Here is a 13,800-nt window from a genome sequence, read left to right on the forward strand (position 1 = left end):
TTAAGTTTAGAACATTAATAACATGTCTCACACTTAGCAAGACATGAAAAGGTTGTTGAAGTAACCACACAGCAGACAAATGCGTTTTTTGAAAATACAATTTTACTCTATAATGTTCATACAACTGCTTTTATTTTAGTTTTTAAATAAGATTTTCACTGTTGAGGGAAGTTAAAACTCAAAAGGCAGACTCCTCTCAGCATCGTACACATACTGGCAGTTAAAGTGAAAAATGAAAACTGAAGACAAGTTCAATATACAACACATGAGAAAAATAAATTTAAAATAATAACTCGTCAAGCTGTATATTCTGGAATTCATTCATCAGAAAACTAGATGATACATTAGAGGGAAGTAAAATAACACTGGAGCCCTTTTGGCATTCTCAGTCACAATGCTCCTGTAATTCTTTGTTTTTATTGTGTTTTGATTTGCTCAGCACCTATAGAATCAAATTAAAAAAAACTGAGTCCCTAAAGATGTATGATACTTTGATCCCTGGCTGTTGCTCACCCACCTTCTACTTCAAGAAAATAGTTTTTTATTTGTCGCTCAAACATTTGCAGGAAGCAGATGAAGTTCAGAGACTCAGATTACCGTTTTGTTACAAATTAAATGTGCAGGAAACCTCAGTGAGCATAAGGTAGTGTTTTTTTCTGTCTTCTACAAAGCATTGTACAGTCACATTATTTACATATTCAGTATATTACAGCGCACTCTTTTTTGTTCTCTCTCTCAGTAGCTTGTGTGGTGCGTTCGATGCAGTGCTCACTCTCTCTCTCCTTCATGGTGAGGGCCCCTTCCTGCCTCCCTGTGCTTCTGAGACTAATCTAGCATCCTCGGATCGGTATATGGCAGCTATTAATTATGTGTTTGGGTGTTTCTGAGGGAAAGAAGGGGCCTTTGTGATGACGTTAGTGATCGAAGAGGATTGCGAATCAGGGTGTCAGTCAGGTCTTTAAAAGACTGTAATACCCCAAAATGCACAGGTGGTAATGCGTAGTGTATTAACTGCAATGAGTACACCATTGTATCAGGAGAAGCTTTAGCTCTGTTTGTGTGTTACAGCACTGCACCTTTGTGAAATGATTCACCAGTTAGGAGGGAAGCTGTTGGGAAGTGTGGTTTGGTTGTTCTTTGTAGGCACACGGTTGATTTTTAAGGTTGCAGGCAGACATGGAGTGCCGCTTTAGTCGAGAAGAAATCAAGAAGATTCACACGCAGTCCATTGCTGCCTGCAACAATGTGCAAGGTTTTCTACAGAACGCAAAGTTGTGCCTAATACCACGCCACCCCTGCTGTGGTGACGGAGGGGATTCAGCTTGTCAGGAGCAAATAAGATTGATTTAGTCCCCGATCAACCCCTACAGTCATTATGCGACAAACACTCGTGAAGATCTGAGCACCTAGTCACACATTTTCTCTGAGTAGGGTAGCTGACTATATTTCTGGTCCCCATCTTTTTTTTTCATTTCATCAGATTCTACATGAGCACTTGATTATTTCAGGCTTTGTGACGAGGGCCTTAGGTGGACTGGATGTGAGCAACATGACCACAGCTCTATCAGCTGAGTTGCTGCAGCGAAGAGTCACAGCCTACAAAGTCCCAGTCAGATCTGCACAGGATGCTAGGCACAGTAGGCTGACCCAAGACCAACCATTGGACCGTGATCTAGATAAGGCCCTGTGTGTTCTTGTGGGCTTAAGAGGCTGTGATTCATGGGCAGTTTTTGAGGCAATGTTGTGCAGCATTTATTCCCATATCTTCTGCCTAGTACAAGGGACATTGCTCATTGGCTTACTAACTGCCTTACTGAGTCATGATACTGGGACTACTGTGAAAATCCCTGCAAATGCCTCGAGACAGCAGTGTCATCACAGTAATAGGACAGGGTGATCCTGGAATAAGGCTCCAGCTGAACCACAAACGCCTGGTCCAGGTTTTGTTTTTTTAACATTCCAATCCAAAACATCTCCCTACTGGTCAAAGCTTTTATCAATATATTGGAAACAAAAAAATCCCCATTGCCTCAATGAACTGCCAATGGATCAGCTTTGGCAGACTAATGCGCTGGTCACTGGTGAGAGTCCAGCAGGGGGCAGGAGTGTGAGCGGATGTCGTTGTGTTTGTGGATGGCCTGGTCCAAGTCCAGAGACTGCCCGTTAACACTGACCTCCATGCAGCCGCTGTAGGGCGCCGACACCAGCGTGGACACCAGGGAAACATCTGAGGGAAGGAACAACAACATGTGATCCAGCAGATGTGTGGGAGCCCGAAGTCTGTGTGTTGAATCAGTCAGACTCAGCAAACACATTAAACAACACTTTTTATCAAGTACACATGACATTTCTCATCAAGGAGAAAAACAAACTAAATCCTTATTTTGTTTTCTTTCCAGTTTGGGGAATACTGTATGCGGAGGTATTTAATCAGCTGCCAGTCACTGCAGAGGTGACAACTTTGGATCTCTCCTCATCACTCCTCAGGTAAGACTTTTTTTTTGCTGACATGAGGAAGCATGAGAGTGTTTAGAGAGGGATTGGCAGAGAAATCTAATTCAATGGATCAGCTCAGTGTGGCTTTGCGATCTTAAAATCTACATGTGGCAAGTACTTGTGTCGTCTCTGGACACATTCTAGAACAACCATTTATCTTCACTGAAGTAAAATACATGAATAGCCGACAATAATGTGCATGTTTTTGTTAAATTACAAGCTTCTCACATTATAAATTAATTATGAATCCTTAATTTCCACCTGAGTGTAGAATTATGTCTGGCAGCTTTAGATGCCTCGATTATTTTAATACTGAGCATCTACACTAAACACTGCACAAAAAACTACACAAAAAACAAACACCCGACAAACTGCATGAATCACAACCTACTAAATGTGTACATAAATGTGCCTGTCCTCACCAGGGAGGCCTCCTATAAAGGTGCTGGACTGTGACAGGACGTCAGTAGGAATTTCGATGTCTTCACTACGTCCAGACCGGCCATCGACCAGCAGCAGGGTTTGGTTGCCTGAGATCGTCACGTGGATTTCATGAATCTCGCCGTCACACAGGGGGGCAGGAGAGCTGGCAACGATGACGTCACCTACAGAAACCAGAATAAACTGAAGGCACACAAAAAAGGTTAGTGTTGAGATCAAACACAGGAACTCATTTTACAAACACACACACACGTTGAGCAATTAATACTCACATCTCGCCATTCATCAGTGCCGGGATGATAGTCGGCCAGAGCGATGGAGAGAGGGACTCTGTCCTGGTGAACGAGTGCAAACAGCACTCCGATCGCAGAAGTCGGACGCAGGGTCAACTGTACGCTCAGGTTCTGTGACTCTGAAGTGACGATAACAGGAAGAGAGAGAACAGTGGGTCCTGAACTTTATTGACAAACAAACCGTAGGCATTTGACAGGAGCAAACATTCACCCAAACAAATTGAACATTAAATAACTACTGCAAGGATTAGGCAAAGATATGTAATCCCGAGCTACGCTCTGCATAACACTCCCACACATGCACACACTGCACCATAGCTGATGTTGAAGAGAGCGAAGCCTGTGCCGGGGTAATACGCTCCAGGAACCTCCGTGCTGAAGCACTGCATGTTGTCGTTGGACCGAATGGTTTCTTGTATGGACGTGTCTTCGCCCGTCAACCACCTCCAGTCCTTCATACAGCCATCCAGACGGGGGTTCACCTATGTGATGATCACACCAGTTGAGAACTATGTAAAGAACATTTCTCTGGTACGTGTTCGGGATAACACACGAGCACATACAAATAAACACCTGATTGACGAGGCCGTCCTCTCTGAAAGGGACTCCTCCCACGGTGAGGTTGAGTTCGTGCATGCCTTTCTTGAGCGTAAACAGATCACCGTTCACTGCAATCTTCATGACGGCCTCCCTGTCAATCTTTATCACTAGACTCCGCCCCTGCTCCTCCACCGAGATCTGAAAAGAAAACAAGACATTTAAAGAAGCTGTCAATCAGCTTATGTAGACGGTGCATTACTGTTCACAACAACAACAAAAAAACTCAAACCTTTCTCCACTGGCCGTCATTGACGATGGAACCGCTGCTGGTGACCCTACTGACGGTGCCGTATTTAAGCTGTAGCTCCAGCTTCCCATGGTGCATCGCCAGAACGATCCAGGAGCTGTTTAGGTGACCTCCAGCGAAGAAGATCACGCCCTCAGGGTCGTAGCTGCGGAAGTCAAACTCTGCGGAAAAGCTGGGAGGTGGGTAGCAGTGACAGAGCGTGCATTTAAATAAGTATGTTAGTATAACAAAGACGATTGAGAATAAACATGAAATAAAGGGAAAATTAGAGAAAAAAGGGACAGGAAGAAAAAAGCAATTGACCAAAATAATTTGATCTGCGATCCACTTGGCAATCAAACTAACTGGGTGGCTTTTCCAGAGCTAATATTAGTTTTAGAATTAGCTGATACAACTTCACAGAGCGTCTATGTATGGTTAAAAAAAAAAAACACCACTTTTGCCTTTCTGACATCAAACCAAGGGACCAGCTCAGCTTGCTGTATCATTTTAATACAAACATGTCCATTAAAAACAAAAGAAAATTATGAATCAGCTCATTGCATCTAAAATCTACATTATTACAAATCGACAAACATGCAGAAAGTTATGGCACATGTTTTGATATTGATACGATTCCTGAGTCCACATTGGGAATGTTTGTTGCCAGAATAGTACATCACTTTCCTTTTGTCTTCTCACTCGTGAAACTAACACAGTCTTACCCGAACCAACCAGCAGGCCGGAGGAGTCCATTTAATCATTTATCTGTCTTCATACTTACTGTAACAAGGGTATACATGAAAACATTATTTTCTCACCCAGTTTGAATCCTCCGGCGGAAACGCAGCCTCACCACTGGCACGCCGCTGAACATGCGGCCGAGGTAGAGGGAACGAGAGTTCCTCTTCAGAGACGGTGACATACAGGGAGTTATAGGCTGTGAAAACACAAACATAAAACGTAAAACTAGAGATAACGCATGCTGCTGCCTCGCGAGAACCATTTGTGTATGCAACACGAGACTCATTGAAAATGGTTTAAACAGACCGAGAGTGTAGTTTACGGTTCACATTTAACGGTGAGGGCTGAAGTATGAAATATGCTGGTTGATATTTGCCACAGTTAATGTATTTCACCTTACAGCTCCGGAGGTCCCGGCCCAGCTTCATTCCCTGACGACCATCACAGAAGCAACGGAAGCTCCCCGGAGTGTTCAGACACTCCTCGGCACACACGCCCGCATCGCACTCATCCACGTCTGACGAGTGATCGAGCAGGTTGAAGACGTAAGAGAGGAGGAGAGATGAAAGTCGTGAGTGAGGTACGAAGGGTTACACACAACCAGAGAGTTCATGATTTCTCAAGAGTTCCTGTGGAGGAAAAAAAAAGGATCTAAAACACATTAGTTCCACAAGCATTACAAAAAGATCTGATGTCTTTCCTGTCAACATATCAGAGAATGCAAACAACACTTGAGTCGAGTGGTCTTTGACGTCAACTGGGTGGCTGGGTGGCTGTACAGCCTTACATGGCCATGAGAAGTTTGGCTATAATAAACGTTAATTCTCAGAGGAGGGACACTGAGGTTATGAAAAGTCTGGTTTCCACTGCAGAGGAAAAACAGGGAACAGGAGAGATTAATGACCTTGGTTTTTGAATTCTTACTCAATGTTTCTACCAACAGGCCTGATGATGTGGTTGTTTATCTTGTTATGTTATCTTATTAAATACCAAGAAAGCATGTTTTCAGCCTTGGAAAGTCTTCTATTGCTTGAGTAGAAAAGTGCATGTTGAGCAGTTTGCCAATGCCTCTTCGGAAACCTTAGATTCATTTTTTAAAATCATACAGTATACAATAATATATTAGTACATTGTGGGCTCTTAACATTACATTAATGAAATGAAAGATTAGGCTTGGTGATGCTTTTGATTGTGTTTTCAAATCATTACCTGTGTAAAGCAGGGTTTGGTGTGTAAAGAGACTATGGTGTATCTTGCTGTGTTTGTGAATTATAACTACTGCATTTTGTCTTTACCTCATTTATTTTGCTTTAATTAACCATTTCTGTCCTGCTTGAAATCAAAAAGACACTGACAAGAACAGTATGTACCAAGAGAAGGTGAATACCAGGGTACCTCTGTGTTTATTTTCCCCGTGAGTTTCACTTTTTCTACAGGCATGGAGATGGTGACCTGTTACCTACTTATACAGAGTTTCTCCAAATGTCTTTGCATTCCTTTCCTGACCCCACAACACAGCTGCATCAAGTCCTGCTGGGGCTGAAGCTGCTCTTCAGTCCGTTCTCATGTATTTGTGTCTTTGTGTGCGTGTGTGTGTGCGTATACACACTTACCAACACAGCTCTTGGTTTCATTGTCGTAGACATAGCCAACATCACACAAGCAGTTGTAGCTGCCCTCCTTATTCTCACACCGTGCTGTTCCACACACGCCTGGGTCCTCACACTCGTCCACATCTGAAAGAAAACAAAACGTGGTCAGCTGGACGGGTCAAAGTCTGGTAGGATTTCAACAGAACGAGGAAGACTATAAAGTCAACTCCTCTGAGCTGAGGACGTTATTTGTATACTTCATGAGTGTCAGGAAAAGACATCATAGGAAATTAAACCAGCCACAAGACAGATGCTAGTAAACTCTGGTCCTGCTTGACTAACCACTTCACTCAGCCCTCACTGAAACTATGTCCCATTTACACTGGAATAAATATTTACACAGGAGACACTATTTTTAGAGGTTGTGCCATTCAATTAAGTGGAAATTTCAGGATGTTATTATCGTGACTTCTGTGGGTTTAAACAATGATTGCTTGCACAACATGAGTTTGTAATGTTGGACCAGGCAAAGTGTCCGAGAGGCCTAATTCACTAATTAAAACACTGCCATTGGCTTACAAAAGGGACCTCAACCATTCAAAAACCTTACAAATTGATTACAAATATTTAAACAATAACTGCAGAAACATTGTTTTTTATATATATAGTTTGACATAGATGCACTAAAAAAAGTCAAACAAAGTGTTCTTTGCAGCTACAGTATTGCCATGATTCCAGCTGTTCGATGACGTCCTTACCGTTACACATGTGGCGTCCTACCAACATGTAGCCTTGGTGACAGGAGCAGCGGTAACTCCCCATAGTGTTGTTGCACTCGTGGTCACACCCTCCATTTCTCTTGCTGCACTCGTCAACATCTGCAAATAGGATGACGGCACAGTCGACATGAACGCGGGGAAAGCATCCTCATGGGCTGAGAGCAGCATTAGGCTTGTGTTAAGATGTCCCACAGTAATTCAGGATAAGGTTGTACTCAACTTAAGTTTAATTTTGAAATTTCGAATAGGAGCGCACGGTGTATGTTGCCAGTTCAGACAGTTGACCTCAATGTCCAATGAACTTCTACTTTGTTAAATGGCTCACAAATAACAGCCACACTATGTCACTGTGGCCGGGTGTTGCAGCCGAGTGTTTAGGAGGAGTGCGGTCGTCAAGTGGAAAGGCTCGGACCGAGTCAAACTGAATCTGTTCTGGTTTCCTCTCACAGTAAGGTGGCAGGATGAGTCACAGTGGAAATGTGTGGAATGGTGGCGGTGCCATAAATCAACATGTTTCCCTCACAGTGTACACTTCATATTTGTTACATTTCCCTTGTGAAAGTGGAATCCTTGCTCTGACTTTCAATGCAAGCCTACCCTCACGTCTGTACACAGTAAATAGCTTTGACCTCTGATGAGACAAATAGATTACTGTTGTGAGTTCCCCGTATACGCAGGTCATATTGATCTGACACACCATTCACACAGCGTTAATAAAAGCAGCAGCAGCAGCTGGATATTAAAGAGGCATGTGAAACAACAACAGTTGTAAGACAACAGAACAGAAACACTAGAAGTACAGTTTAGCGAGGTCAAAATAATAAAAAACATTCACATCAACATGATGAGAAACAATGACAATATTTGACAGTTATATGACCAATATAAGTGATGGAAAGTCAGATCTTTCCATCAGTGTACGAGACAGGAGTCGGCTGTCAGGAGCAAGGTCACTAAGTCTCTGATGTGACACAGAGTGACGGTGCAAAAATCCAAACCTCTGCTGAGCTCTAGCACACAGTGTCCAACTATAGATCCTCTCCCATAGCGATGACAGTACCTTTCTCACATCTGGCTCCTGCCCAGCCTGTGAAACAGTGACAGAGGAAGTCGCCCTTTTTGTCCTCGCAGCGCACCGTACCTCTGGCATTACAGGGAGATGGAGAGCATTGGTCCGGGATATCTTCAAGTGTGAGAAAAAACAAATACAGACAGACACAGAGGAAGGTGAATATTGAGTCCGGATGCATACAATGAGTGTAACTGTAAATGGATACCAGACAGGGGAAGGGCATCTCTGATGTTCAATATAAATAGCCTAATGCTGGCTAAGCCCTCCTGCCGGAGATGCCCTAATTCTGTCCTTCCCAGCATACCTGACCTCCAGCTCGCAAAAAAAAAAAACCAAGATCAAATGGAAATTCAACGTTTCTGTTTGTTTGTCCTACTTTTCTATTTAATATTTTCACTTGAGCTCTCTTTCCCTCCGAGCTTGTGTAAGTGAGCACATGCGTAGATCTTTTCTCTCCCCGTCCACTTTCCTTTTCCCAGCAGTGGAGTTTCACTGCTCGACAAGTCCGGGCATGTTAGCTGGAGTTCAGAGAAAGGGAAAAGGACAGCGGAGGAAGAAAATTAGGGGAACAGGAGAGAGCTGAGCTCTCATGTGAATGATGCCAAATACTGTACATTTAAATGCCTTCATTTCATTGGTAAAACATCCGGTGTTTGACACGTAACCTTTCAGAGCTTTGGCATACGCACATTAAAACTCAGCCAAACAATACACGTGAACTACACAGGGGTGCAGCATATAGTGGCAAGTCAGGATCAATTACACTCTTAACTGTGAGAAGCTTTGTTCAACATTTGAGTAACTCATGCTCATCTTTTTCAGTGGCTACAGACCACTAAATATAGTAAATACATAAAGAATCAGTGTTAAAATATGAGAATATCTGTATCATTATCAGTACTTGTATATTTATATTGTGTGCCTCCTTCTAAGGGCAGGACACAATTGAGCGGGACCTATTTGACCAAAGCTCCTGGTCGGTAATGCGTTGCTCTATGAACAAGCAGGGTTACTAACCGCAGGAGCCTCACTTGTTTCCTCTGCTTAACATGTTAGAGCCCCCTTAACAGCATGTCAACATTACACTTCATTTAATAAAGCTAACACTGTGGGCTACCACAATGAGCCCTGCAAAGTTTACAGAGCGGCAACAATTCATGTCACTTACGGTAGATGCAAGAGAATGGGAAGATGTGTTTTTAATGATTCCATTATTTACTGTGGAGCAAACTGCAGACTAAGGGAACAGAAACAGGGAGGAGTGGGAGAATAAACACCGTCTGCCGTGCTTCTGGTGTGTGCAGAAACTGTATCTTTCCAGAACATGCCATGTCCTAAATATTCCATAAGTGGAATTTGTGGAATGTGGTGAGCTACCACCCACCACTAGACTGCACCGAGGCGGCAGACAGAGATTTGCAGTGAGAGATAGATGGTGAGCTGCCGTGTCATGATGCTGCAGCTGAGTCATGGAAACCCCCCCCTGAGGTTCCTCAGCCAATAGCAGTGAAGCCGGGTTGGTCTCTTGTATCCTGATGCAGCACAAATCCTGTGCTCCACTCACATCAGACTCTTTCTTTTTGTCCACGTCACTCCTCCGCTGTGCCAACTTACCAAGACGCTGGTGCAGTCACCCAGAGATAGTGAGCGAGCGAGCGAGCGAGCGAGAGTGTGACGACTGAAGGGGTGTGTCACTCATTCACCAATCTGCAGCATCACTGTAGAAAAGTGCTGCAATGTTACGCACAGACACCTGGGCTCACGTGCATATAGCACACTAAGACACAGAATCGGTCAGGTGTGTCACGCTGCAATAACTGTAAACGGAGTTGCCAAAGAAATTCAGCACCTTTTTCTTTATTTCCTTCAGCTTAGAGAGAGCGTGTGTGCCACAGTGTGATGCAGAGCAGTGATACTGCAGTGCAGCCCAACCCCACATTACAACCTCTCTCTGGATATGTATAATACTTACAAGGTGAAACGACAAGAAAGAAAGGAAGGAGGAGAAAACGACTCTCGGTCAACCTGTCTACATTACTGCCATTCACAGACAAGAGGGCAGAAAACTTACTGTGAACACATGTGATCAGATCCTGTTTCTTCTTCTCAGCATCTCCGAACTTCTCCATGCAGGCTAGACAGAAACAAAAATGTAGACAAAGAGATTAACGACATACAATCCATCTTCATCAATCAGATGTTTTATTTAGAACGATAAACTTACCTAAATACTTGGGATAGAAGTAGTCCTAAATCAGGGAGAAGGGGTGGAAAGAGAGGGATAAAGTTACGCAGGCGTATCAAGTAAAACCTAAAACAGAACAAGATAATCTAAAATAAATGCTCACGATTAGTAGAGGGGCTTCCGTTAAGACTTGACATAAGCTAGGATTTGGTTTGGTTTCATGCCTGATCTCGGTGCTCATACTCAAGGGAGTGAAAAGAGACTTGCAAACAATCAGTCATTTTGCGTCGGTGTGTTAAATTTGCGCTGAGAGATCACAATGATGAATCTCTGTGTCTGTGTGCTCTCTCTAATGGGTGCGGCCCTTTGCCAAAGGCTCCCTGAGGATTCTCTGCATTCCTGATAGTAGTAGCATCCCTCCCGCCTCCTGGCTGCAGTACTTCTCTACATGTAGGTCAGAATTTGGGGATGATCTACCAGTGGGAAGGTCTGGAGACTTCAGAGAACTACTGCTACAGTAGGATCCAGATGCAGCAGGCTGAGGTGGAAAAACTGTCTTGCAAGAATCGGTTATCAGACAAAAGTCCCAAAAGATTATTTGTAAAAAGGTGAGTTCCGTTTGTTTGAGATGCAGTGTGGTCCTAAAGCTTGTTTGAGGTTATTACGAAACATAATCCTTACATCAGATGCGACACCTTCTTACTCTTTCACTAACAAGTGAGATACCAGAAACTTGTTGCCAAAGATAATCGTGAGTATCAAGGAACACCCCACTCTCTCTCTGCAGAGCCAGAAAGCTGCAGCAGAGGAAAATGCAGAGTCAGAGACGGGCTCTTTCAGAATGAATAATGCAGCTGTGAATGAGTCTGCAGCTTTGGGATACGACAGGGTAGAAACCTGCAGACACAGACACACACACACACACACACACACACACACACACACACAACGCTGTTCTGACGGTGGTGCAAGTCCAGCTGATTCAAACTCAACTAAGACGAAACGTCACCTGCCTTCACCTTTTCCTCTGAACCCAGCTCAACTTCGCTCTAATCCTCCCTCAGCCTCCATGTCTGCCCAATTGGCTAATCTTACGAGTAATCTCTGAGTCATCGATTGCCCCATTCACTCCCTCGCTGCTACAATTCACGACGGCAAAACTTCCGAGAGTTGAAGAGCGCAGCATGACCAGCGCATCGAATCGCTCACTTACAAACCAAGCAGTTGAGCAAACATTCGACAACGTCAGGATACACTGGTACGTTTTGACAGTTAGGCAATAGTCTGCACTGTAAATGGCTCACACTATAATTTAGCTTACTAGGCAACATTCACATGTGCAAACACACAGGTGTTTGTTAAAAAGTCCAACAGCCCATGTTCCACGTTTTTAGACATGTTACGTCATTTATATCTTTGGGGCTTGTTTGGCATATGCAGCACATATATAGTACATATTCAATAATCTTACATATTTGCATGAATGGAAAGGCTAATCTGTGCATTCATGAAGGTAGAATGGAAAATCATCTGCAGCAAGTATTCCTGAATATACACAGCGTGAGGGATTTTGTTTGTTGGTAAACATTGAATAGGAAAAAGAGGGTGGGAGCATGTATACAGATTAGTGAGACTCAGCTCCAATTGAAAGGGACAATTTTCTTTTTACCCAATTTAATATATTTAGGCGGAAAACAAAGACACACCAGTGACAGTGTGCGTTTACGTGTGCGTACAAGAGTGATGTGGAGCGTAGGGAGCTTCACTGTATTTCGTAAATTAAAGATTAGTCACGCGCTGACTCAAAAAAACAACAAAACATGCCAAGTCTTTGACATGGGAATATTATGTGCACTGACAGCCATCGGCACTCTGGATTTATTAGAGCATGAAGACCAGCGGCCCAGACAATGAATCATTAGTCTACTGTTGCATTACAGTCATCAATTTACAGTCAATATGAACATGATGTAAACAACTGAGCTTGCAGCTCTATGTTTTTCTCTAATGGATATCGTGTGACAATTGGTAACACGTGTTTTGATTAGTTACCAGACTGCAGCACCTCTATGGAGAACGAGAAGGTGTGGTGTTGTGGTTGTGTTTCGGTTGCTGCATTCAAACCTTGGGAATGAAAACCACAACTTTAGACTCACCGTCTCCGGGTCGTTTTCAAACACTTCTCTGGCCTCCTCTTTGCTACACTTTTCCTCCACACACTCCCTCTCCAAGTGTCCTTGCTTTGTCTCCTCGAAAACTTGATTTGCTCTCCTCTGTCTGCTCAGAAACTGGTTGGCCTCTTGGGGAGACAGCGAAACTAAAAAAAGAAAAGAAAGACACCCCAAATATACACTCATTGACCCGAAAAGAACAGGAGAAGGTCAAACAACTCTGGATTTAAACACTATTTCTGGCTCACAAGAACGAAAACATTTCAGAAAAGGTTGCGAAACATCTACCGTTAATGCCCCGCTAATGACGTTAATAACACGCTTCATCATCAGCCACAACACAAACGTCAAAGGGGACTTAGCGAGCTAGCTAGCCACCTAGCATGTAACCTAATTGTTTACTCACTGCTGTCGGACCAGCGGACAACCAGCAGGGTCAGCAGGGCTGCCGATGAGAGGGACATTGTCGGGGTCAGCCGCATTGTTTCCCCGCTGTGTCTGCGCCAAGCTTGCGAAACTTTCTCCCGTCCCGTGCTGTAGTCTCTCTGTGCACCTCTCTGTCTCCTAGTCTCTCAATGTCACCGAGCCGAGGCTAACGTCAGAGCGAAACACGCTGCAGGTATTCAGGTACTTTCTGATATGAAACCACTGCCGCGGACCGCTGCAAACCTAAACTGTCGTGTGCTCCTCCCGCATGTCGTTCGGCACACTGGCGAATTAAGCAACCGTCCTCTTCTCTGTGCGGTTCAGCTCGTCCCCCATAGCGATGAGCACTTTATTTGTTGACCCTCCTGTCTTGTACTGAGCCCTCTCTGGCCGGACCGAGTCCCCACTCTGCAGAGAAAGACAGCGCGCCTCTGCTGCTTCAGGAGGGGGAGTACGCTCTGAAGAGTGCAGACAGGAGTTTGTAGCGATGCATCCCTCCCTCCTTCTTCTGCGTGTGTGTGTGCGTGTGCGTGTGTGTGTGCGTGCGTGTATAATGACGCCGTTTCCTGTCTTCATGAGTTTTGTATCTTCTCCTCAAACTCTCCGAGGGATTAGAATGAACAGTAAAGCAGCTAAAACATTTCATTTCCCGAGTAAGAAAATAAAAAATAAAAAAATAATTATATATATATATATATATATATATACTGTATATGTTCCAGTTAAGCTCACTTTAATTAGTTAATGTGTTGCTGGGTAGACAGTTAAATCAACG

At 43.8% G+C, this 13,800-nt stretch overlaps 1 protein-coding gene across 1 annotated transcript; it reads right to left on the reverse strand.

Annotated features, from left to right (window-relative positions):
* Window positions 1-750: 750 nt before the first annotated feature.
* On the reverse strand, window positions 751-13,485 carry gas6 (growth arrest-specific 6). The gene is made up of 15 exons (XM_079172579.1): window positions 13,006-13,485; window positions 12,585-12,745; window positions 10,468-10,492; window positions 10,315-10,377; window positions 8,232-8,354; window positions 7,151-7,270; window positions 6,414-6,536; window positions 5,196-5,317; window positions 4,878-4,996; window positions 4,060-4,249; window positions 3,804-3,968; window positions 3,544-3,712; window positions 3,210-3,349; window positions 2,919-3,120; window positions 751-2,227 (listed from the first exon to the last, which is right to left on the reverse strand). Exons 1-15 carry the CDS (start codon window positions 13,079-13,081, stop codon window positions 2,076-2,078), a joined length of 1,950 nt encoding a protein of 649 aa, XP_079028705.1. The 5' UTR covers window positions 13,082-13,485; the 3' UTR covers window positions 751-2,075.
* Window positions 13,486-13,800: the final 315 nt, after the last annotated feature.

This window comes from Pholis gunnellus, assembly GCF_910591455.1.
Source record: "Pholis gunnellus genome assembly, chromosome: 1".
Taxonomy (NCBI): domain Eukaryota; kingdom Metazoa; phylum Chordata; class Actinopteri; order Perciformes; family Pholidae; genus Pholis; species Pholis gunnellus.

Coding starts and splice junctions, on each gene's coding strand:
- gas6 (XM_079172579.1), bottom strand. CDS start 13,081: ATGCGGCTGACCCCGACAATGTCCCTCTCATCGGCAGCCCTGCTGACC. Junction 8,355..10,314: donor TCTGATCACATGTGTTCACA/GTAAGTTTTCTG, acceptor TCACACTTGAAG/ATATCCCGGACCAATGCTCT. Junction 3,350..3,543: donor TCTCTTCAACATCAGCTATG/GTGCAGTGTGTG, acceptor TCGTCACTTCAG/AGTCACAGAACCTGAGCGTA.